Raw genomic sequence first — 26819 nt, 5'->3', positions numbered from 1 at the left:
TGCAGCAAGAGCAGCTGGATAGGAGTGCAACACAAATTACGGACATAGATGGTGCCACCTCAGTACATGCCACTTATGAGGTCATCATGATGTAACCCAGCAAATCAGATGCCATCCTCTGGGTATAACAGAGAGAGCCTCGCCAGTTACTCAATAGTCAGACTTAGTCACAGCTGACAATGGAGGCAACCATTGAAGCTTGGTATTATATCAGAATTTGCCACAACAAGTAAATCAAGAACTTTAAACACAAGTGTCAACCATCTTGATGGCGTCACAGGTCAAAACCAATAGGTAGTACTGCAACATAGGACAATCGTTACTTAACTCCAACATAATCATTTCTACTATACATTAGTTATAAGGCAAACTTTGTTGTCACTGTGTTAGACATCATTTGCCGCCTGGAGAGTAATGGTACAATTCAAGACTGAGAATTAAAAAGCCCACAATTGTGTCCTACACATCATCAGTTACTGTCATTTGCCAATCTATGTTACGTCTCTCCTCTCTTTTGTTGCTACTAAGATATAATGTTTTATATTTTTGTTTGATACAAAATTCTCTTAATTTGAATACGAAAAGTGTAGTAGTGCAGGTAACGCTCTAATATGTTTAAGTTTAAAGAGAACTTTGGATGTTGAAATTGGAACACTATAGAAGTAAATGAGCTTACTGCAATGAAAATCTCAACTTTCACATTGTAACTGTCTAAATATAATTCCATGTACCGTAACATTAAATGAAATTTTTATACTAAATACACAGATCAGTTTACAATATATTCATAGGAAGTGGTGTTTAATTTTTAGTGTGCATGTAAAATTATAAACAGAGGATAATTGTATAATAATTCCAATAACTGTTTGACCTCTGAAATGGAAAAAAAGCTGGAAGACTAAAAATTCATAATACTGATGGAGCTACAATAAGCAACAAACAACATAAGTTACTGCCAGCTTCTGATCGAGATACTAAATGTCAAATCCCTCCCCCTCCCACAACCAACAATGATGACAACAGCAACAACAATATGTGATAAATCTGCCTTTCTGTACCTTGTATCTCTTTTCCAATTCTTAACTCAAAATGCAAATTTTCTCTTTTGTTTCAATTGGGTGAGACACTTCTGAGTTGCAAACTATGTATGAACTTTATTTTTTTTTTTTTTTCAAATTTTTGCAATGCATGGGGGCAGCAGAGGAACAATTCCTGCTCTGTGTAGACTGTTGTAGGGGGATATTGTGCAACTTTCTGAAACAACGCAGTCATCATACCTATGCTTTGTGCTCCATATTGGGCAATGAACCTCTATGTGAGCAATGAGCTTTATTTTCTAATTGTTGTAGGTAGAATCCACAATGAACCAGGAACTATTTTGCATACTTTAGCAGAAGCAATCCAAATACAGCACAGCATAACAAAACAGAATTGGTCAACAGCTAGTCTACTAAAGTACTACTGCTTAACTATATGAATGACAAGGTTGGCACTGATCTGAGACAAAACATTAAGAGGTCCAGATCATCTACAAACACATGTGCCCCCCCCCCCCCCCAATCTCTCTCTCTCTCTCTCTCTCTCTCTCTCTCTCTCAAACAAACAAACACACACACACACACACACACACACACACACACACACACACACAAACACACACACACACCACCACCACCACCACCATTATTATTATACATTCAGCAATTCCTCTATGGGCTAGGAACTGTCAATCAGACGATTTCAGTTTGTGTTTCCATTATTTTTTATCATCACTAGGTGGAGATATGCATGGCTCAACACCTTACTCCTTTGTGTCAGATACTAATGCTGAGTGAAGGGCAAGGTATTTCTTGTTGCTGTCATTTTGCAACTGTGACTGATTGAAAATAAACTTTGCAATACCATAAATACACTTCAAGACTTATTTTCAGTGTTTCCAATTATTTACAGAGTCATTTACCCAGTGATTCTAAAGGTGACACCATTTATTCTGATTATTACACGCTTCTGTACAACAAACACTGTCTTCTTCACTGATGGGTTATCCCAGAATATGATTCCATATAGACATGTGGGGGGGGGGGGGGGGGGGGGGGAGGTAAGACAACACACTACATTTTCACAGTAGATCTCCGAGTAGTCGTAATCTACACAGCTTAAACATCTAAGAGGCTAGGTTTTAAATAAAATAAAAAGAAATAGTATTAAATGCTTTAGCATGTAGTTCTAACACCAGATTTGCTTTCATATTGTCCTCTAATGACCAGATAATATTGTAACAGCGACAGATACAATGATGAACATACAAAGGAGGAGGAGCTTAGTGTTTAACGTCCCGTCGACAACGAGGTCATTAGAGACGGAGCGGAAGCTCGGGTTAGGGAAGGACGGGGAAGGAAATCGGCCGTGCCCTTTCAAAGGAACCATCCCGGCATTTGCCTGAAAGGATTTAGGGAAATCACGGAAAACCTAAATCAGGATGGCCGGAGACGGGATTGAACCGTCATCCTCCCGAATGCGAGTCCAGTGTGCTAACCACTGCGCCACCCCGCTCGGTAACATACAAAGAACTTAGTGTCTATGGTTCTGCGCATTTTAAAATTTGTGATATATCACTCCTACACTATTCATTGCGGTATTGTGGAGAAAAGTTGTAAATGAGATATCAGCTGTTTAGAAGTGCCCTTAAGAAGACAATCTGAACCCTCATCTTTAATGCCCAGGGTTAGCAAAAATAGTCTTCTGTTCTTACATATTAATATACAGTCTTTAAGAAAGAAGTTGGAAGAATTGCAGTACTGGTTAGAAACTTCCAACTGTGGTATACTTAGTGTAAATGAGCACTGGCTATATTCATCAGAAATTGACCTCAATATTCCATTTGGTTACTCCTTAGCTAGTAGTTACTGCAGATCAACAATTGGACATGGGGGTGTTGCAATATATATTAAGAATGGACAAAATCTACAATACTTTATTACTGATGTCACAGACCTGTGTATAGACACCATCTTTGAGGCTACAGTTGTACATATACCTAAACATAATATTATTGTTGCATCTGTATATCGCACACCTTCTTCTAGTGAATATGAATTTATGGTAAATTTAAAAACACTGTTAGTCTTACTAACTAAGCCTAAATATAAATACCAAATGCTCTGGGGAAATTCTCCCAATTCAATATCAATTTTCAGATGGCAAAAAAAAAGCTCTTCGATGTATAGTGGGTTTATCTCCTAGGGATACATGCAGGGAACATTTCAAAAAACTTAACATCATGACAGTTCCTTGTTTGTACATCTATTATTGCTTACTACACGTAAAAGAAAACATAGCTCAATATCCCCTTAGGTCATCTGTCCACACCCACAATACAAGACGAAAACACACAATTGATCTGCCATACTCTAGACTAAGATACATAACAGTTATAAATATGTAGGCCTCGAACTGTTTAATATGCTCCCTAAAATTGTACAAACAGTATCTAAAAGTAAATTTAAGACAACATTCGGTCAATGGCTCAAAGGGAAAACATTTTACTCAGTTGATGAATTTAAAGATTGTAATATGGCAGATTTGCTGTTTTAACATAGAGAAAGGTACCTCTGCCTGTAGTAGGACCTAAATTTGTATCAATAGCTTAGGATAATGACATAGTGTTATCAACATGTATATGATAATGACATAGTGTCATCAACATGAATACTCCCTGCTTAATATAAATCTGTATAATGTCTTCCTTTTTATTGTAAAATTAATAATATATAAAATTCCAAGTGTGTGCTATTGTACTACACTAAATTTCTTATGATTTATATATACATTGTTATGAGAATATAACCATCTTTATACTGTAATTGAACTTACTGACGAAGCCCATTGTATAAGAAAATAAAGAACGGCTAATAAAGATTCTTATTCTTAAAAAGATTCTTTTTCATAGTCTTAAAAAAACGGCAGATAACAGTGAAAACATTGAAAATGGTTGACAGGGTGTTGCTTGAAACAATGTAGCCTAATGGAAACCATGGTCTCCATCCACAAACAAGATTAAGCTAAACAAGGGCTCTACTTTAGAGAAAGAGAAAGAGAAAGAGAGAGAGAGAGAGTGTGTGTGTGTGTGTGTGTGTGTGTGTGTGTGTGTGTGTGTGTGTGTGTGTGTGGAGGGGGGTGTCTAGAATTGGCTTTCCTGGTTCAGACTGAGTGATGCTACATATTTCGTACTGCAAAGCCATACGAACTAAGTTCTCCGAAGCTTAGAGGCATTACACTATTGCTCGAAAATCAGACCACAACTGCACAGTGAATGTGACTTTTTTCCCAGACAATATTAATATCGTCACCATTCACCTCACTTGAACCACAAAAACATTCGGCTAATAAACACAGCCATCTAAACATAATAATCCTACACCTGTTTCACATCAAGGAAGTAATGACTATTCGGTTGTCTCCCATTCTTAACATTTCCTGGCATTTTATTACGCTAACTCATGAAATCTGTAAAATCACAAAACATGACAGGCACACCTACCACTTGCTTCGTTTTGTTCCTCCAATGTAAAATCGCAATAATCTTGCGTTTCATCCGCCGCGAGGCCGTTTAATATAGCCGAAATTGTGTCTTCTATTCGATCCATACTTAATTTCACACTAAGTACTGTTATAAAAAAGGACAGCCGTGGCACATCAAATACAGTAAACACTGTGCACCCGTTACTTAACCTTTACTGCTGCCTACATCATCACCAACCATTACCATAGGAAACATGCATCAAGCTTCTTCAGAACGCCGTGTTTTCACAGGCAACGAAAACTTGCGCATGCAGTCGCAAACCAACACACCGCCAGTCAACTGACCTGCTGGCATAAAAGTCGGTGGACCTACACACAACGCTCTATCTGCGCAGACAGATCGTAGGGGGTCGACAGGAGATTTTTACAGGTATGATATGTGCGCAAGCCTGGACGATGAAGGTTTGAGCAGAACTGCTCATATTTGTGCGCCCAAATCACATCAGTCCAGACAAATCGTAGCGTGTGTATAGGGGTGCGAAACATGTTTCAGGCATCTGTTTGTTCAGTCTAGTGTTTCTCTTCTTTGCATACACAGTAAAAACTAAATTCGTTGCTATGGATCAGTCCTAGGGAGTTCATTGGTGCATTTATTGGAATACATTAGAGTCACACAAGTCTGTAGATAGGTAAGATCACGGATTACATCGATCAAGAAAGCAGCTGCTTATTGTTCTTTAACAGAGAAAAGAGCAATTAACCCTTTCGCAAACCTAAAATTGGTATTTTTTTTTAAGTCGTTGGAAACACAACCAAAATTATTATTCATTCAAACCTGCCTGGTCCATAATCTATCGTGCAGCGTAGATAACATAATTTAAAAAAAAGAAATTTGCAGAGGTGTGAAATCAGAATATTGTGTTAAGTTTATAAAGGAACATCTTGCAGCTGTCTCTTCAGAGACATCGGGGTTCTTATACTCGTGTGTCATACATTTAGTCCCTAATGGACTATGTGGTTGATAACAACTATGAATTAAAGATATATTGTACAGTTCACTACCACAATATCGTAAGTCAAACATTTCAGTACGGTAGACTACGAATTCAGAATGGAATTTTATATTTTGGTGCAAAACCCATAACAGGTTGCTTGTAGACTTCTTGTAGGGAACTGAAAATCCTATATACTCCAAAACAAAGTAAAGATACTTCATTGGTCAATCCTATGATTTATTAGAATATACAGGATGTTCGGAAATTCCCGTTACAAAGTTTTAGGACTTGTAGAGGGGAGCGCAGACACAATATTTTTGAATAACATGTCCGGAGACGTACCGCTTCATTTCTACGACGGTTTCGATTCAGATGTTTAACTCATCCACTTCTGCGTGAGGAAGTGAATTGGGCGCGACGCCGTACAGTTATTAGGTAACAATTCGAAAGGAAATACAACGTGAAATCCATTTATCACTTAAGCATATTTGTTTGTAGTAACACTTAAACATTATACGTTATGTACGTACTGTATGATGGGTTCTTTTTTTTTTGGAATTATGTAAACACGTAATGTTTAAGTGTTAATACAACAAAGTGTGCTTAAGTGATAAATGGATGTTTTGTTATGTTTGTTTTCGAATTGTTACCTAATAATTGTACTGCACCACGTCTAATTCAATTCTTCAAGCAGAATTGGATGGGTTAAATATCTGAATTGAAACTGTCGTAGAACTAAATGGTACTTTTCCGGACATAGGTTGTTATTCAAAATATTATGTACTCACTGCCGCCTACAAGGCCTAGAAGTTTTTAACGGGAATTTCCTAACATCCTGTATGGACGTATAAAAATTTAGAAAATAGCTGTAACTTATCGCAATTGATCTACATCTACATCTACATCTACATTTATACTCCGCAAGCCACCCAACGGTGTGTGGCGGAGGGCACTTTACGTGCCACTGTCATTATCTCCCTTTCCTGTTCCAGTCGCGTATGGTTCGCGGGAAGAACGACTGTCTGAAAGCCTCTGTGCGCGCTCTAATCTCTCTAATTTTACATTCGTGATCTCCTCGGGAGGTATAAGTAGGGGGAAGCAATATATTCGATACCTCATCCAGAAACGCACCCTCTCGAAACCTGGCGAGCAAGCTACACCGCGATGCAGAGCGCCTCTCTTGCAGAGTCTGCCACTTGAGTTTGTTAAACATCTCCGTAACGCTATCACGGTTACCAAATAACCCTGTGACGAAACGCGCCGCTCTCCTTTGGATCTTCTCTATCTCCTCCGTCAACCCGATCTGGTACGGATCCCACACTGATGAGCAATACTCAAGTATAGGTCGAACGAGTGTTTTGTAAGCCACCTCCTTTGTTGATGGACTACATTTTCTAAGGACTCTCCCAATGAATCTCAACCTGGTACCCGCCTTACCAACAATTAATTTTATATGATCACTCCACTTCAAATCGTTCCGCACGCATACTCCCAGATATTTTACAGAAGTAACTGCTACCAGTGATTGTTCCGCTATCATATAATCATACAATAAAGGATCCTTCTTTCTATGTATTCGCAATACATTACATTTGTCTATGTTAAGGGTCAGTTGCCACTCCCTGCACCAAGTGCCTATCCGCTGCAGATCTTCCTGCATTTCGCTACAATTTTCTAATGCTGCAACTTCTCTGTATACTACAGCATCATCCGCGAAAAGCCGCATGGAACTTCCGACACTATCTACTAGGTCATTTATATATATTGTGAAAAGCAATGGTCCCATAACACTCCCCTGTGGCACGCCAGAGGTTACTTTAATGTCTGTAGACGTCTCTCCGTTGATAACAACATGCTGTGTTCTGTTTGCTAAAAACTCTTCAATCCAGTCACACAGCTGGTCTGATATTCCGTAGGCTCTTACTTTGTTTATCAGGCGACAGTGCGGAACTGTATCGAACGCCTTCCGGAAGTCAAGAAAAATAGCATCTACCTGGGAGCCTGTATCTAATATTTTCTGGGTCTCATGAACAAATAAAGCGAGTTGGGTTTCACACGATCGCTGTTTCCGGAATCCATGTTGATTCCTACATAGTAGATTCTGAGTTTCCAAAAACGACATGATACTCGAGCAAAACACATGTTCTAAAATTCTACAACAGATCGACGTCAGAGATATAGGTCTACAGTTTTGCGCATCTGCTCGACGACCCTTCTTGAAGACTGGGACTACCTGTGCTCTTTTCCAATCATTTGGAACCTTCTGTTCCTCTAGAGACTTGCGGTACACGGCTGTTAGAAGGGGGGCAAGTTCTTTCGCGTACTCTGTGTAGAATCGAATTGGTATCCCGTCAGGTCCAGTGGACTTTCCTCTGTTGAGTGATTCCAGTTGCTTTTCTATTCCTTGGACACTTATTTCGATGTCAGCCATTTTTTCGTTGGTGCGAGGATTTAGAGAAGGAACTGCAGTGCGGTCTTCCTCTGTGAAACAGCTTTGGAAAAAGGTGTTTAGTATTTCAGCTTTACGCTTGTCATCCTCTGTTTCAATGCCATCATCATCCCGGAGTGTCTGGACATGATGTTTCGAGCCACTTACTGATTTAACGTAAGACCAGAACTTCCTAGGATTTTCTGTCAAGTCGGTACCTAGTATTTTACTTTCGAATTCACTGAACGCTTCACGCATAGCCCTCCTTACGCTAACTTTGACATCGTTTAGCTTCTGTTTGTCTGAGAGGTTTTGGCTGAGTTTAAACTTGGAGTGAAGCTCTCTTTGCTTTCGCAGTAGTTTCCTAACTTTGTTGTTGTACCACGGTGGGTTTTTCCCGTCCCTCACAGTTTTACTCGGCACGTACCTGTCTAAAACGCATTTTACGATTGCCTTGAACTTTTTCCATAAACACTCAACATTCTCAGTGTCGGAACAGAAATTTTCGTTTTGATCTGTTAGGTAGTCTGAAATCTGCCTTCTATTACTCTTGCTAAACAGATAAACCTTCCTCCCTTTTTTTATATTCCTATTAACTTCCATATTCAGGGATGCTGCAACGCCCTTATGATCACTGATTCCCTGTTCTGCACTTACAGAGTCGAAAAGTTCGGGTCTGTTTGTTATCAGTAGGTCCAAGATGTTATCTCCACGAGTCGGTTCTCTGTTTAATTGCTCGAGGTAATTTTCGGATAGTGCACTCAGTATAATGTCACTCGACGCTCTGTCCCTACCACCCGTCCTAAACATCTGAGTGTCCCAGTCTATATCTGGTAAATTGAAATCTCCACCTAAGACCATAACATGCTGAGAAAATTTATGTGAAATGTATTCCAAATTTTCTCTCAGTTGTTCTGCCACTAATGCTGCTGAGTCGGGGGGTCGGTAAAAGGAGCCAATTATTAACCTAGCTCGGTTGTTGAGTGTAACCTCCACCCATAATAATTCACAGGAACTATCCACTTCTACTTCACTACAGGATAAACTACTACTAACAGCGACGAACACTCCACCACCGGTTGCATGCAATCTATCCTTTCTAAACACCGTCTGTGCCTTTGTAAAAATTTCGGCAGAATTTATCTCTGGCTTCAGCCAGCTTTCTGTACCTATAACGATTTCAGCTTCGGTGCTTTCTATCAGCGCTTGAAGTTCCGGTACTTTACCAACGCAGCTTCGACAGTTTACAATTACAATACCGATTGCTGCTTGGTCCCCGCATGTCCTGACTTTGCCCCGCACCCGTTGAGGCTGTTGCCCTTTCTGCACTTGCCCGAGGCCATCTAACCTAAAAAACCGCCCAGCCCACGCCACACAACCCCTGCTACCCGTGTAGCCGCTTGTTGCGTGTAGTGGACTCCTGACCTATCCAGCGGAACCCGAAACCCCACCACCCTATGGCGCAAGTCGAGGAATCTGCAGCCCACACGGTCGCAGAACCGTCTCAGCCTCTGATTCAGACCCTCCACTCGGCTCTGTACCAAAGGTCCGCAGTCAGTCCTGTCGACGATGCTGCAGATGGTGAGCTCTGCTTTCATCCCGCTAGCGAGACTGGCAGTCTTCACCAAATCAGATAGCCGCCGGAAGCCAGAGAGGATTTCCTCCGATCCATAGCGACACACATCATTGGTGCCGACATGAGCGACCACCTGCAGATGGGTGCACCCTGTACCCTTCATGGCATCCGGAAGGACCCTTTCCACATCTGGAATGACTCCCCCCGGTATGCACACGGAGTGCACTTTGGTTTTCTTCCCCTCCCTTGCTGCCATATCCCTAAGGGGCCCCATTACGCGCCTGACGTTGGAGCTCCCAACTACCAGTAAGCCCACCCCCTGCGACTGCCCGGATCTTGCAGACTGAGGGGCAACCTCTGGAACAGGACAAGCAGCCATGTCAGGCCAAAGATCAGTATCAGCCTGAGACAGAGCCTGAAACCGGTTCGTCAGACAAACTGGAGAGGCCTTCCGTTCAGCCCTCCGGAATGTCTTTCGCCCCCTGCCACACCTTGAGACGACCTCCCACTCTACCACAGGTGAGGGATCAGCCTCAATGCGGGCAGTATCCTGGGCAACCACAGTCGTAGTCCAATCGGGGGATGCGTGGGACAAGCTGGCCGTCCCCGACAAACCCCCATCCGGACCCCCACAGTGATGCCCATTGGCAACAGCATCAAGCTGTGTGACCGAAGCCAACACTGCCTGAAGCTGGGAGCGAAGGGATGCCAACTCAGCCTGCATCCGAGCACAGCAGTTGTAGTCCCTATCCATGCTAAAAACTGTTGTGCAAAGAACGTCTGAATTAATCTACAGAGAGTGCAAACAAAACGACACAAAATTGAAACGGTTATTAAAATACAAGATTGCCTAGTAAATGCAGTAATGCTGCCACTTGTGCACTGCCGACACACTGCTCGGCGGCGGAAGGAGACTACGCGATTTAACACTATTCGAGTACTAAAACGCGATGCTACAACTCTCAAATACTATAATACGCCCGAAATTTATGAATTAAACAATGCAAGTACCAAAAACACGCAAAGAAATTAAGAATTAAACTATGTAACAAATGAGTGAGCTAGGAGTATACGACTTGCTGCTGCAGCTGCTTATCCAACGGCGGCAGGGAGCACACTGACTGTGACCAACCGACACTGGCCGTTCAAAACAAAAACAGATGACAGACGACTACGCGAATTTACACTATTCAGGTACTAAAACGCGACGCTACAACTCTCAAATACTATAATACGCCCGAAATTTATGAATTAAACAATGCAAGTATCAAAAACACGCAAAGAAATTAAGAATTAAACTATGTAACAAATGAATGAGCTAGGAGTATACGACTTGCTACTGCAGCTGCTTATCCAACGGCGGCAGGGAGCACACTGACTGACCAACTGACACTGGCCGTTCAAAACAAAAACAGATGACAGACGACTACGCGAATTTACACTATTTAGGTACTAAAACGCGATGCTACAACTCTCAAATACTATAATACGCCCGAAATTTATGAATTAAACAACGCAAGTACCAAAAACACGCAAAGAAATTAAAAATTAAACTATGTAACAAATGAGTGAGCTAGGAGTATACGACTTGCTGCTGCAGCTGCTTATCCAACGGCGGCAGGGAGCACACTGACTGTGACCAACCGACACTGGCCGTTCAAAACAAAAACAGATGACAGACGACTACGCGAATTTACACTATTCAGGTACTAAAACGCGATGCTACAACTCTCAAATACTATAATACGCCCGAAATTTATGAATTAAACAATGCAAGTATCAAAAACACGCAAAGAAATTAAGAATTAAACTATGTAACAAATGAATGAGCTAGGAGTATACGACTTGCTACTGCAGCTGCTTATCCAACGGCGGCAGGGAGGGGGGTTTAAATAACTGAGCTACTTCACTTATTGTCATTAAATTCTTCTTCATAACAGCATGTATAACTTCGCATGCGTCAGGTGTTATTTCGCTCAATGCTTGTTTGGACATTCCTGTAGAAAACCATGTCTTTTTAATTTCTACCTGTTACCAGGAATCGCAATGTCGCTGTCAGTCGTTCTTGTGGTGAACTTACCCTTCTCGTGCCATTATTTTGCAGTGTTACATAAGGAGCTGCGAGCGTATATGGATATTTTTACGTCTCCATGTGAATTCCGAAATAATTTCGTCAGTCGTCAGATTTGTCGTGTAACGTGTGAAGTTAATATGAGGAAACTGCCGTCGCTTAAGGAGCTGCAGTCTAATAAGGCCTGGCCAGACAGAATGCGGCCTGGCCGTCCGGCCTGTGGCCTTGAACCGCAGCCAGCAGGCCGCACTGTTGAATCGCTCGTTACTGTATGGCGGCGGTCACACACAGTGCGGCTTTGACGCACCGGCAGCCAGCCTGCCGCACCGGCTGCCGCCGGGTTGTCACAGATTACAGATTCGCCGCAGACCGGAGCGGCTGCTTCCCTCTGTTGGCGCACTCAACTGCTCTGCGTGAGGCGGTTTTTGTCTTGCAGCTCGTAGTGCATGCATCATGGACACAGGAAGAATTATAGAGGAGGTGAGACAATACAACTTTTTGTATGATGCACGCGATCCTGATTTGGAGTTAGAATACTTTTGCCCTCGATATACTCTTGATAGAAAGCTGAATTCTCAAAAGTAGTGTTGTCACTTCCAATATCAACTACTGTAAACTTGTAGTGAGGATCAACGACCGCCAGGAGAACTAGCAAAAAAAATTGTTTATGAAAGAAGAACTGGAATCCACTATCCTTCGGGCACTTTAACCTGATATGCTTTCCGTCTATGCTTCCAAGGCAGTTCGGAAACCCCCAAAGTTCTAGAAATCCTTCTTCAGATTTTTTCCACATCTCTGTTGTAGTAGTAGGTAAATACTTGAGCTGTAGAACAGTCCATATTGCCTGGCACACTTCTTTCACAATTTCTGAGAGAGTTGAACGTCCTAAGCGAAAAGAAAAAGCTATGGTTTGGTGACTGTTGCCTGTAGCCAAGTATCTGGAAAAGATTATAATAAATTATGCCGACAGAACGAATAGATAAGTTAATGACCAAAGATATGTTTGTTTAAATTCAATGACGATGTTATGAATACAATGAAACAAAACAATCTCTTTAGTACAAAGTTCTCTCTAGTGGGACATACGGAACTAGATGTTACTATCGTTTGCTGTTTTCGTAAACACTGCAGATAAATTTATCACAACACTCGTAATTACATTGTGGGATAGCACTTTCTTCTGCCTAACCTTTCATATAATACAGCAAAACTGTATGGATCAACGATCGCCAGGAGAACAAGCTAAAAGAACTGTTCGTAACAGAAGAACTGGGATCCACTATCCTTCGGGCATTTTAACCTGATACGCTTTCCGTCTATGCTTCCAAGGCAGTTCGGAAACCCCCAAATTTCTAGAAATCCTCCTCCGGATTTCTTCCACATCTCTGTTGTAGAAGTATGTAAATACTTGGGCTGTAGAACAGTCCACATTGCCTGGCACACTTATTTCACAATATCTGAGACTGTTGAACGTCCTAACCGAAAAGAGAAAGCTATGGTCTGGTGACTGTCGCCTGTAGTCAAGTATCTGGAAAAGATTAAAATCTGTTATGCCGATAGAACGAATGGATAAGTTAACGACCAAAGATATGTTTGTTTATATTCAATGAGAATGGTATGAATACAATGAAACAAAGCAATATATTAAGTAGAAAGTTCTCTCTAGCGGGACATATGGAGCTAGATGTTACTATCATTTGCTGTATTCGTAAACACTGCAAATAAATTTATCACTCCACACGTAACTACATTGTGGGATAGCACTTTCTTCCGCCGAACGTTTCATATGATATAGCGAAACTGAAATGGAATAATTTATATGACTTCTGTTTGAAGCACAAAGAGGCCACAAACGGTAAAACTTACCACAAACAAATGTTTAGCCTACGCCTTGTATCAATTGGCTTTCTCCAGTTCGTTGTGCACTTCTCGGTGCTACCTTTTTATCAGGCGATACATTTCCTCGAAACATTCTCGCGACATACGAAAATATTTGAAGAACCTATCTTCGTCAGACTCTTAGATCAGTACACAGACGATGGTATTCTCCTAAGTTTTCTCTCTTGCTATTAATGTCGTGCACCCAACATCTCCTCTTCTTGGTGCCATTTCGTATCGCTAGTGCGAGCTACTCATTTCTGCAATTAAAAAAAAATAATAATAATAAACTCGCACAAAGATAACACGTCCCGTGTGAGGATTCCAAATCGTCTAACGCCAAGACAATCGCGCTACGCATGCAAGCTTAACAATGGGGTTCGGCCCCTTCCACAGTGTAACACAGCTGACGCATCAAGAGTCACTGCGTCCGGCCGGCCGGCCATTGCCTTAAGGCCTGGCCAGACAGAATGTGTCCTGGCCGTCCGGCCTGTGGCCTTGAGCTGCAGCCGGCAGGCCGCACTGTTGAATCGCTTGTTATTGTATGGCGGCGGTCACACAGAGTGCGGCTTTGACGCACCGGCATACGGCCTGCCGCACCGACCACCGCCGGGTTGTCACAGATTACAGATTCGCCGCAGGCCGGAGCGGCTGCTTGCCTCTGTTGGGGCACTCAACCGCTCTGCTGTCACACTGGAAGCAGCGGCTTGAGGCGGTTTTTGTCTTGCAGCTCGTAGTGCATGCATCATGGACACAGAAAGACTTACAGAGGAGGTGAGAGAATACAACTTTTTGTCTGATACATGCGATCCCGATTTGGAGGTAGAATACTTTTGCCCTCGATATACTCTTGATAGAAAGCTGAATTCTCAGAAATAGTGTTGTCACTGTGACGTCCATAACTTCCAATATCAACTACTGCAAACACCGTAGTATGGATCAACGATCGCCAGGAGAAATAGCTAAAAGAACTGTTTGTAACAGAAGAACTGGGATCCACTATCCTTCGGGCATTTTAACCTGATAGGCCTACCGCCTATGCTTCCAAGGCACTCCAGAAACCCCCAAAACTCTAGAAATCCTCCTTCAAATTTCTTCCACATCTCTGTTGTAGGAGTATGTAAATACTTGGGCTGTAGAACAGTCCATATTGCCTGGCACACTTATTTCACAATATCTGAGACTGTTGAACGTCCTAACCGAAAAGAGAAAGCTATGGTCTGGTGACTGTCACCTGTAGTCAAGTATCTGGAAAAGATTAAAATCTGTTATGCCGATAGAACGAATGGATAAGTTAACGACCAAAGATATGTTTGTTTAAATTCAATGAGAATGGTATGAATACAATGAAACAAAACAATCTATTAAGTAGAAAGTTCTCTCTAGCGGGACATACGGAGCTAGATGTTACTATCATTTGCTGTATTCGTAAACACTGCAAATAAATTTATCACTCCACACGTAACTACGTTGTGGGATAGCACTTTCTTCCGCCGAACCTTTCATATGATACAGCAAAACTGAAATGGAATAATTTATGTGACTTCTGTTTGAAGCACAAAGAGACCACAAACGGTAAACCTTACCTCAAACAAATGGTTAGCCTGTGCCTTGTATCAATTGGCATTCTCCAGTTCGTTGTGCACTTCTCGGTGCTACCTTTTTATCAGGCGATGCCTTTCCTCGAAACATTCTCGCGACAAACGAAAATATTTGAAGAACCTATCTTCGTCAGACTCTAAGATCAATACACAGACGATGGTATTTTCCTAAGCTTTCTCTCTTGCTATTAACGTCGTGCACCCAACATCTCCTCTTCTTAGTGCCATTTCGTATCACTAGTGCGAGCTACTCATTTCTGCAATAATAAAATAAATAAAATAAACTCGCACAAAGATAACGCGTCCCGTGTGAGGATTCCAAATCGTCTAACGCCAAGACAATCGCGCTACGCATGCAAGCTTAATAATGGGGTTCGGCCCCTTCCACAGTGTAACACAGTTGACGCATCAAGAGTCGCTGCGGCCGGCCACAGCGCCTCTTGATGCGTCAGCTGTTACACTGTGGAAGGGGCCGAAATACATTATTAAGCTTGCTTGCATAGCGCGATTGTCTTGCGTTAGACGATTTGGAATCTTCACGCGGGACACGTTATCTTTGTGCGAGTTCTCCCTCTCTCTCTCTCTCTCTCTTTTGAATTGCAGAATTGAGAAGCTTGCACTAGCGATACGAAATGGCACCAAGAAAAGATGTTGGGTGCACGACATTGATAGCATGAAAGAAAGCTTAGGAGAATACCATCGTCTGTGTATTGATCTAAAGTCTGACGAAGATAGGTTCTTCAAATCTTTTCGTATGTCACGAGAATGTTTCGAGGAAATGCATCGGCTGATAAAAAGGTAGCACCGAGAAGTGCACAACGAACCGGAGAAAGCCAGTTGATACAAGGCACAGACAAGCCGTTTGTTTGAGATAAGTTTTACCGTTTGTGGCCTCTTTGTGCTTGAAATAGAAGTCATATAAATTATTCCATTTCAGTTTTGCTGTATCATATGAAAGGTTCGGCGGGAGAAAGTGGTATCCCACGACGTAGTTACGAGTGGAGTGATAAATTTATCTGCAGTGTTTACGAATACAGTTAACGATAGTAACATCTAGTTCCGTATGTCCCGCTAGAGAGAACTTTCTACTTAATATATTGCTTTGTTTCATTGTATTCATAACATTGTCATTGAATTTAAACAAACATATCTTTGGTCGTTAACTTATCTATTCGTTCTATCGGCATAATTGATTTTACTCTTTTCCAGATACTTGACTACAGGCAACAGTCACCAGACCATAGCCTTTTCATTTCGGTTAGGACGTTCAACAGTCTCAGATATTGTGAAACAAGTGTGCCAGGCAATATGTACTGTTCTACAGCCAAAGTATTTACCTACTCCTACAACAGAGATGTGGAAGAAATCTGAAGAAGTGTTTATAGAACTGGGGGTTTCCGAACTGCCTTGGAAGCGTAGACGGAAAGGCTATCAGGTTAAAATGCGCGAAGGATAGTGAATCCCAGTTCTTTTCGCTAGTTCTCCTGGCAATCGTTGATCCATACTACCGAGCTTACAGTAGTTGATATTGGAAGTTATGGACGTCACAGTGACAACACTATTCAGCTTTCTATCAAGAGTATGTCGAGGACAAAAGTATTCTACCTCCAAATCAGGATCGCGTGTATCATACAAAAAGTTGTATTCTCTCAGCTCCTCTATAAGTCTTTCTGTGTCCATGATGCATTCACTACGAGCTGCAAGACAAAAACCGCCTCACGCCGCTGCGTCTAGTGTGACAGCAGAGCAGTTGAGTGCGCCAACGGAGGCAAGCGCCACTACGGCTTGCGGCGAATCTGTAATCTGTGACAACCCGACGGCGGCCAGTGCGGCAGGCCGCGTGCCGGTGCGTCAGAGCCGCACTCTGTGTGACCGCCGCCATACAGTAACGAGTGATTCAACAGTGCAGCCTGCTGGCTGCGGTTCAAGGCCACAGGCCGGACGGCCAGGCCGCATTCTGTCTGGCCAGGCCTTAAGCCATTTGGAGCGTTCCTACCACCCTTAGCTCTGTGTCCGCCCCCAGTAGCTGAGTGGTCAGCGCGACAGAATGTAATTCCTAAGGGCCCGGGGTCGGAGATTTTCTCCGCTCAGGGACTGCGTGTTGTGTTGCCCTAATCATCATCATCTCCTCCTCATCGACGCGCAAGTCGCCGAAGTGGCGTCAAATCGAAAGACTTGCACCCGGCGAACAGTCTACCCGATGTGGGGCCCTAGTCACACGACATTTATTTTATTAGAGCTGTGTTAATATTTTTTAACACTATATAGTTCCGAACACAGACCACAGTAGAATTTCCTGCCCTATAAGTAAGTTTCTATCAATAAAAAAATACACGATGCACCTGAGTTGTACACCTCTGCAGCAGTGCCCAAATGTACACGTTGGAACTGCAACATTCAGGTCGACCGATTACGCGATACACACGGGTTATTAGGTTCGTTCGAACAAAGGTATCACAACCGATGGAACCGTTTTCAAACTGGTTTCACTGCCTGGATCCGCGCTTGCGCAATAGACGGCAATAATGCGAGCAACTGGAAGCAGAAAATTTGATTTCTTGTAAACCCCTTCATTAGAATTAAACCTTTTGAGAGCTCTAGGTTCCTATTTATCAAGTAATTATTGTCTTACGTAGTTATCATAGAATTATATTATTACTGGTCTGAATTACAGGCTCAACTGTTCGTTTTGTATTATGACATTTGTTTCAGCATGGAAATTTTATCTAAATTTGGGTTTTGTTCATCGTTTTGCATATGGAGAAAGCAGTTGTCTTTGGAGCTATTGGTCTGGCAGTATCTGTAATCCCTGAGATTTTGACAGACCGAACCGAGCGGGGTGGCGCAGTGGTTAGACACTGGACTCGCATTCGGGAGGACGACGGTTCAATCCCGCGTCCGGCCATCCTGATTTAGGTTTTCCGTGATTTCCCTAAATCGCTCCAGGCAAATGCCGGGATGGTTCCTCTGAAAGGGCATGGCCGACTTCCTTCCCAATCCTTCCCTAATCCGATGAGACCGATGACCACGCTGTCTGGTCTCCTTCCCCAAACCAACCAACAATTGACAGACCGATGACAACGAAAAGCCAGACATTGTTGGTTCCGATCCTGGCTAGGAAGAAGCGACAGTGGCAGGGAGATGTACACTGAGGTGACAAAAGTCATCAGCCGGCCGCTGTGGTCTAGCAGTTCTAAGCGCTTCAGTCCGGAACCGCGCTGCTGCTACAGTCGCAGGTTTGAATCCTGCCTCGGGCATGAATGTGTGTGAAGTCCTTAGGTTAGTTAGGTTTAAGTAGTTCCAAGTTCTAGGGGACTGATGTCCTCAGATGTTAAGTCTCATAGTGCTTAGAACCATTTGAACCATTTGAACAAAAGTCACCGGATACCTCTATTGTGTCAGACCTCCTTTTGCCCAGCGTAGTGCAGCAACTCGACATGGCATGGACTCATCAAGTCGATGGAAGTCCCCTGCAGAGATATTGAGCCATGCTGCATGTCTAGCTGTTCACAACTGCGGAAGTGTTGCTGGTGCAGGATTTGTGTAGGAACTGACCTCTGGATAATGTCCTATAAATGTTCGATGGGATTCATGTTGGGCGATCTGGGTGGCCAAACCATTCGCTCGAATTGTCCGCATTGTTCTTTAAACCAATTGCAAACAGCTGTGGCCCAGTGACATGACGCAGGGTCATCCATAAATATTCCATCGTTGTTTGGACGATGTGGCGCAGACGAATAGCGAAATTCTGCTTGACCCGCTGAAGTGTCGGAACATCGACGCTGTCGATGACCTCCTGAATGGCTGTTTTGAGCTAAGCAATGGTTTGGGGTTATTGCCGTATGCCTTGTCTTTAATAATGCACCACAAAAAGGAGTCGCATGTGTTCAGATCCGGAGAATATGGCGGCCAATCGAGGCCCATGCCAGTGGTCTCTGGGTACCCAAGAGTCAAAATGCGATCCTCAAGTGCTCCTCCAGGTCATCAGACACTCTTCTGCTTCGACAGGGTCGACCTTCGTCTTGCATGAACCACATCTGGTCGAAATCAGTGTCACTTTGGACAATGGGGATGTGGTCATCTTCCAAAACCTTCAAGATCGTTCGGTAGTCAATGTGCCATCAAGGAATATCGCACCGATTATTTCGTGACTGGACATTGCACACCACACAGTCAGTCATCTGTCGAGGATGGAGAGACTTCTCGATCACGAAATGCGAATTCTCACTCCCCCAAATGCGCCAATTTTGCTTATTGACGAACCCATCCAAATGAAAGTGGGCTTCGTTGCTAAACCAAACCATAATGCGCCTACTAATTCCTATGATGCTCCGCGGTCAACCGTGCATTTTGAACGTCCTAACGCAAACCGTTCAGAAGTTATTACGATTTTATTTCATATATTTCAATAATTGTCATCCTGCATAAGCGGAATTTCGCCGACTATCAACAGTTTCTCCTTCCTAGCGTGCTGAAATATAGCCAAGAATGCAATAAAATCAAATGGGAACTATCGCCAATTAGGGAGTTACGTATACAAATCGAAAATCACACACGCGAAACTATATGCATATTTAGTGAGAAATAAACGATTGCTAAGATACCTTAATATGATACAGTGGTTCGAGAGGATCATACAGGACAGCTTTACTCACTACACACCTGAATTAGGGCTCTTAATGATTGCTTGGTCCATTCCAGTCAGGACAATGAACGCTTTGCGCAATTAACTTGTATTAATAAGAAAGTCTGCTGACAAAAATATTGGTTTTGTTTAATTAATGTATTTATTAAAATTCGCTCACTGAAAAAGCTGAAGTTCGCAGCTAGTCACAGATGTCAGCTATAAAGGCACCACTAAACGATCAAAGTGTACTATGCTGACCAAGCATTTGACTGTGTACGGTGCTGTTTGACGTGTTTGTCAAGCATAGATCGTGTTTGCGAAAAATTTTGATTCACCGAAAATTTGACAAGATGGCGGACCTTGTTTCTATCGACGTTTCGCCACAAATGTTTCGCGAAAATCATTTTTACACAATTTATCTCACTTTATCGTGAGTTTCCTTAACTATGGAAATTACAATCAAGGAGAAAAACAGAAACAAAACAGCACTGATCAATACCAAAATGGTGGCGGTATGACATTTCTCAGAAATCGAAGTTCCCCGGTTCTTCCATGGACGATGTGCGCTATATTTTAATGAACTGTCGTTAAATGGCCAAGTAGAAGGTAGTAAATTTTCGTATACTTGTCTTCTTTCTCAATGTGAGGAGGAATAACTCTAAACAAATTATTAAACACTTCACTGTCCATCCGCAGAAAATTGATTTAATCATCGGATTCTGAGAGTAATATTTCCTTTAGAAGATTTTCATGGGTAAAGCTCTCATTTTAATCCTTGCTTGCACTAGTGCCTTGTTTTCTTCTTCTTCTTCTTTAAACACATCGCCAAAATCAATGCCAGGGCTGCTTTGTCTGAATTTGTGGTCATTCCCACTACAGTCAAAACACTCACGAACACGAACAACCGAGCAAGGTGGCGCAGTGGTTAAACACTGGACTCGCATTCGGGAGGACGACGGTTCAATCCCGCGTGCGGCCATCCTGATTTAGGTTTTCCGTGATTTCCCTAAATCGCTCCAGGCAAATGCCGGGATGGTTCCTTTCAAAGGGCACGGCCAACTTCCTTCCCCGTCCTTCCCTAATCCTATGAGACCGATGACCTTGCTGTCTGGTCTCCTTCCCCAAACAACCAAACCAAACCAAACACGAACAGCGTCTGCTTAGAAGAAGTGAGGTTAAACAGACAAACTTTGTACGTGTAGAGGCTTGACTGACAAATCCGCTGCTAGACAAGGGTGCATTTGATAAAAAAGTTTGCTCATTTATGGGAGTCTTAACAGTACACCATAAACAATAACAAACAGAAAGCATACGCAGAATATCCCTTCTGCACCTGCGTGCATTATTGACATCTAGTGCGCATGCATGGATGCACAGGAGTTTAGAATTGGTGTATTTCCGCGCTAGGAAATGCGAACCAGACGCGACTGGAACAGGAAAGGGAGGTAATGACAGTGGCACGTTCAAAACATGGTTCAAATGGCTCTGAGCACTATGGGACTTAACATCTATGGTCATCAGTCCCCTAGAACTTAGAACTACTTAAACCTAACTAACCTAAGGACAGCACACAACACCCAGTCATCACGAGGCAGAGAAAATCCCTGACCCCGCCGGGAATCGAACCCGGGAACCCGGGTGCGGGAAGTGAGAACGCTACCGCACGACCACGAGCTGCGTACCAGTGGCACGTAAAGTGCCCTCCGCCACACACCGTTGGGTGACTTGCGGAGTATAAATGTAGATATAGGAGGATAATGCGTTAATTCTCTAGTGCCACCTGCCCTGGCGCCAGATGACCGTCGCGCTAGACCAGTACAATCCGTGGTAGATCGTCGTCCCTTACCTGTCTCGAACTGAAATTGTTGTGTAAGGCTTCGTACACAGTGATAAAGGAAACATTAGCTACAAAGTGGTGCAGCAACTGTCGTCGTAGTAAAACTGGACAGGAGCAGGAATGATCAGCGAACAGGTTGACACAGAGAAGATTCACTTAAGTTGTATTTCTCCAAGCAAAAGAAGACACATTACAAAATGCAGCAAGAATTACAGGGCTGCTCATCAGAGTCAACAGGGAAGGGTCTTGTTGTACTAAGCACGAACTATAGTGTTGTAGCCACAGCTAGATGGCATCTACGTAGCGTCATGTGGTGAAGTGGCTCTGAGCACAGGTTGATTGAGAGGCTGCCACTGGCCATCCTATATTGCAGCAGCAGAGGGCGCTCGTAGCACAGAGCCACTGGGGGGCGTAGCTCAGCAGGCACGCACCATTGGGTACGCCATTATCATCCCCGACTGCTATCGGTGTCAAAAGGGAACTTGCCATTTTATTACGAAATGTGACATGCCAGTGGGGCAGTATCGGTATGTTATACCACATTCCTCCCCCTCAAACCTTCTCACCAGATTCATGGAGTGTAGACGAGCAAAAGATGAAAGGGAGGAAGGCTAGATGCAGGTGGTAAAGAGGAGACAGAAGCTGGAACTGAGATCAGTGCCAAGTTCCCGCCCACGCCTCAGCATACACCATGAGGCCGCATGGCTCCACTAGCCGAAAAACTGGGGCTGTGGGCGCACTCCCACATCCAGAGATGGAGCAGCATACGACAATGTACCTGTGGCGGGATGTGGGACAGCTGCCAGGAGGTGGGGTCCAACCCCAGATGACAGTGGCTGTCGAGACAGCGACGACCATGATAGTGCATGAAGTACCATCGGCTGCGGGACCAGAAGCGATGGCGCGGGGCCTGTGGGAGCCAGATGCAGTGAGGGCTCCTGCTGTCAGAGACGCATAGAATCTGAAAGCACAGAGCCTGTAGCAGGATCACGCAATTCGTATGGACAATTTTGAAACTGGTGGCATCTCAGCAACCCTTTTGGTCCCTGTAGGAGAAACGTAGAAAATCCAACACAACGTACAATGGCGCCTTGCTCCCAGTGCCCCTGTCCGCCAAATAGTCTGTAAAAGACAGAAACGTTAGTGCGACATTTTGCCTGTGTGGCTGGACTGGGCGCTGCCCACTGTGGCAGGTGCAGCAACTGAAGCAACGTCCAATGGTGCCATCCATGTAACAACTCCGCCGGCGATGGTCCGTTGTGTCGCTAGCAGTGGTAGGAATACAAGAAGAGCAACAGAGCTCGATCCCGTGTGCAGGAACTTTGTCCATCTGCTGCTTAAATGTTCATACTAAGTGTTCAGCTTCGCCATTGGATTGCAGGTGGAATGGTGCACTCACGGTGTGCTTGATGCTGGAGACAGTGCAAAACTTCAAACTCGACGGCCACAAACTGAGATCTGTTGTCATTGACAATCACTTCAGGCAAACACTCGAGGAAAAAGATCTACGACAGTACATGGATTGTGGAACAGGCCGTAGTAGAGTGCCCAGGAACCATGACGGGGAATTTGCTGAAAGCGTCAATGATGTTGAGCCAACATGTACTCCAGTAAGGATCGCAAAATCCAAGTGTAAACATAGCCAAGTTGCTTGAGGTTTGGGCCATTCAAAGAACTGCCGAGGTTTGGCTGACTGATGTTCAGAATAGGCTGGGCACTAAGAAGTCAACTGTGCAATTTGCACATCCACACCGTCCCAAGTGCAATGACTTCACGGCAACTGCTTGGTGCAAATGATGTCCCAGTGACCTTTGTGTAGAGCACAAAGCACCCCAGCCTAAAGGGCCTGGGTAACCACTACATGTGACTAGTCATTATCAGTGCCTCCACCTTAGTGAACTACAAGGGCGCGCCAATGGACAAAATATCAGCGAACCATAGAGCTATGAATCCGTTTCGCTGAACATAGCCAGCAGGTGCGGATGTAGTGCAACGGAATCTGCAAATCAGGATCCACTGCTGTGGCCTTGGCAACTTTCCGGTGATTAAGAGGAAAGCTGCACAAATCATATAATGTCTGGTGCATCATTGTAGGTACAAGAAGCAGAGGACTCGTCGAATGCAGGACCTGGACGAACAGGGAGGTGAAGAAGAGCATCTGCCTTCACACACTTTGAAATGGGCCGATACAGAATCTCATAGTGGTAAGCTGACAAAAGAAGGGACCACCGTTGCAGCTTCTGTGCTGTGGGAGTTGGGACTGAAGGGCTAAACAAAAATTGCAGAGGTTTATGGTCAGTCACCAAGTAAAATTTTCTGCTGGAAAGGTACTGGTGAAAATTTAGTGACTCCATAGACAATGGCGAGAGCTTCCTTTTCAATTTGCGAATAATTACATTGAGCTTCGTTCAACAACTTCGAAGCAAAGATAATCGACCTGTCAGCAAAACCAAGTTTACGTAACGATACTGCACCAATGCTGTAAGAGGAAACATTCACAGCGAACACCACAGATTTGGGTGGATCAAAATGAACAAGTCACCGACCACTCAGCTAAACATCTTTTAACTTCTGTAAAAAAATTGGCACTCTTGCAACCAAACAAAATGCACACTATTCCTGTGTAAGCTGTGCAAGGGATCCGCGATCTGTGTGGTGTTCGGAATAAACTCTCATGCAGTACCTGAGCTTCCCTAACACAGAATGCAATTCCCGCACATTACATGGGGGTGGAAGATCACAGATAGCAAGCAAATGAAAGTGCAATGTGTGAACACCCTGGCTATAAATGACATGTTCTAAGTACTCAAGTTCGGTTTGGAAAAACACACATTTGTCTCCGTTACGGTTGAGAACACATGCAAATAACACATGGAACAGAGTAGTAGTAGTAGTAGTAGTAGTACTAGTAGTAGTAGTAGCTAGGTTTATTCATCTGTAGATCTCTTTTTACAAGGATATAGGACATGTCAAAGCACTTACAAATTTAGATCAAATTAAAATAAGCTAATTCGTATACACATATATTTACAGACTTCTAGTAAGAGACAATCATTAGATTTACTCCTGGTATACAAAACTTTTTTTACAAATAACTTATTAAATAATATAATGCCACAGTGTTCACTCATATCTCACTATCAGTCACTGTACACACTATACACACATTGTTTCATAACCACTCACTGCACACACACACACACACACACACACACACACACACACACACACTGGTGATCTCTGGGCCATTTTCTATACCGCAACTTCCCATTTGCTATCCTGAAAAACTGAGTCAGCATCCCTCCATAATGAGTGAGATGTTGAGCTCAGAAAGAGGAAGAGGTGTTAGGGTGTTAGTATTGTGCTATGCATAGCTTGGGGGTAAGTATTTCTAGAAAGGAAAGAAAGAAAGAAAAAACATAAAGTGAGGGTGTTATGCGGAATGTTGGATATTTTATAATCATTATTATTATTATTTATTTGTATAACATTTTTTATCAAACCCCTTACCCTGTTTTAGCTAAGGAATCCTTCAATGTATAAAATGTATTGCATAACAGATAATTTTTAGCTGCCTTTTTAAATATGTGTAATTTGGAAATGTTTGTCAAATTTTGCGAAGATGACCTGAGACGACAATGTCATTTAAATAATTCGAGCAAAAAGGAACTTTTGCAGTCACCTGCTCCAGAAAGCGCTGCAATATGGCTGGTGCAGGGGCACTGCCAAACGGCAGTCTCAAAAATCTAAAGAGTCCCAGATGAGCATTAATGGCAAAGACCTATTGAGACTGCTTATCCAGAGGTATTATCTAGCAAGCGCCGCTCAAGTCAATTTCAGAAAACTAACGCCTGGCATCCGATTTGTCCATCAATTCTTCCGGGCGCGGCATTTGCCCATTTGAGGATTCACAGTTTTCTTAAAATCAGCGCACAACCAGAGTGTGCCGGACGGTTTTTTAGAATAGTAAGAGGGGACGCCCAATGACTGGCTGTAACGCGTGCTATGGCTCAGTGTCCCACATAGCAGTAATTTCCTGAGCAACTTGTTCTCGAAGAGCGCGAGGAACAGGACGAGTTCTAACAAAAAGTGGCTGTGCATTGTCCTTCATTGTGACATCATCATCATCATCATTTAAGACTGATTATGCCTTTCAGCGTTCAGTCTGGAGCATAGTGCCCCTTATAAAATTCCTCCATGTTCCCCTATTCAGTGCTAACATTGGTGCCTCTTCTGATGTTAAGCCTATTACTTCAAAATCATCACACTGGACTCGCATTCGGGAGGACGACGGTTCAATCCCGTCTCCGGCCATCCTGATTTAGGTTTTCCGTGATTTCCCTAAATCGCTTCAGGCAAATGCCGGGATGGTTCCTTTGAAAGGGCACGGCCGATTTCCTTCCCGCACCCGAGCTTGCGCTCCGTCTCTAATGACCTCGTTGTCGACGGGACGTTAAACACTAATATCCTCCTCCTCCTCCTCCTTCAAAATCATTCTTAACCGAATCCAGGTACCTTCTCCTTGGTCTACCCCGACTCCTCCTACCCTCTACTACTGAACCCATGAGTCTCTTGGGTAACCTTGCTTCTCCCATGCGTGTAACATGACCCCACCATGTAAGTCTGTTCGCCCTGACTGCTACATTTATAGAGTTCATTCCCAGTTTTTCTTTGATTTCCACATTGTGCACACCCTCCTGCCATTGTTCCCATCTACTAGTACCTGCAATCATCCTAGCTACTTTCATATCCGTAACCTCAACCTTGTTGATAAGGTAACCTGAATCCACCCAGCTTTCGCTCCCATACAACAAAGTTGGTCGAAAGATTGAACGGTGCACAGATAACTTAGTCTTGGTACTGACTTCCTTCTTGCAGAAGAGAGTAGATCGTAGCTGAGCGCTCACTGCATTAGCTTTGCTACACCTCGCTTCCAGTTCTTTCACTATGTTGCCATCCTGTGAGAATATGCATCCTAAGTACTTGAAACCGTCCACCTGTTCTAACTTTGTTCCTCCTATTTGGCACTCAATACGTTTATATCTCTTTCCCACTGACATTACTTTTGTTTTGGAGATGCTAATCTTCATACCATAGTCCTTACATTTCTGATCTAGCTCTGAAATATTACTTTGCAAACTTTCAATAGAATCTGCCATCACAATTAAGTCATCCGCATATGCGAGACTGCTTATTTTGTGTTCACCTATCTTAATCTCACCCAACCAGTCTATTGTTTTCAACACATGATCCATAAATAATATGAACAACAGTGGAGACAGGTT

At 43.3% G+C, this 26819-nt stretch overlaps 1 protein-coding gene across 1 annotated transcript in view; it reads right to left on the bottom strand.

Annotated features, from left to right (window-relative positions):
- Window positions 1-4867, bottom strand: part of LOC126183332 (8-oxo-dGDP phosphatase NUDT18) — a 161168-nt gene extending 156301 nt beyond the window's left edge. The window contains exon 1 of the mRNA XM_049925197.1: window positions 4541-4867. Within this exon, the coding sequence (XP_049781154.1) occupies window positions 4541-4646 (106 nt within the window). The 5' untranslated portion in view covers window positions 4647-4867. The remainder of the gene's footprint in view (window positions 1-4540) is intronic.
- Between the last annotated feature and the right edge of the window lie 21952 nt (window positions 4868-26819).

This window comes from Schistocerca cancellata, chromosome 4, assembly GCF_023864275.1.
Source record: "Schistocerca cancellata isolate TAMUIC-IGC-003103 chromosome 4, iqSchCanc2.1, whole genome shotgun sequence".
In the NCBI taxonomy this organism is placed as follows: Eukaryota; Metazoa; Arthropoda; class Insecta; order Orthoptera; family Acrididae; genus Schistocerca; species Schistocerca cancellata.
The sequence above is the reverse complement of the archived record's forward strand: the minus strand, read 5'-3'. Positions and strand labels throughout refer to the sequence as shown.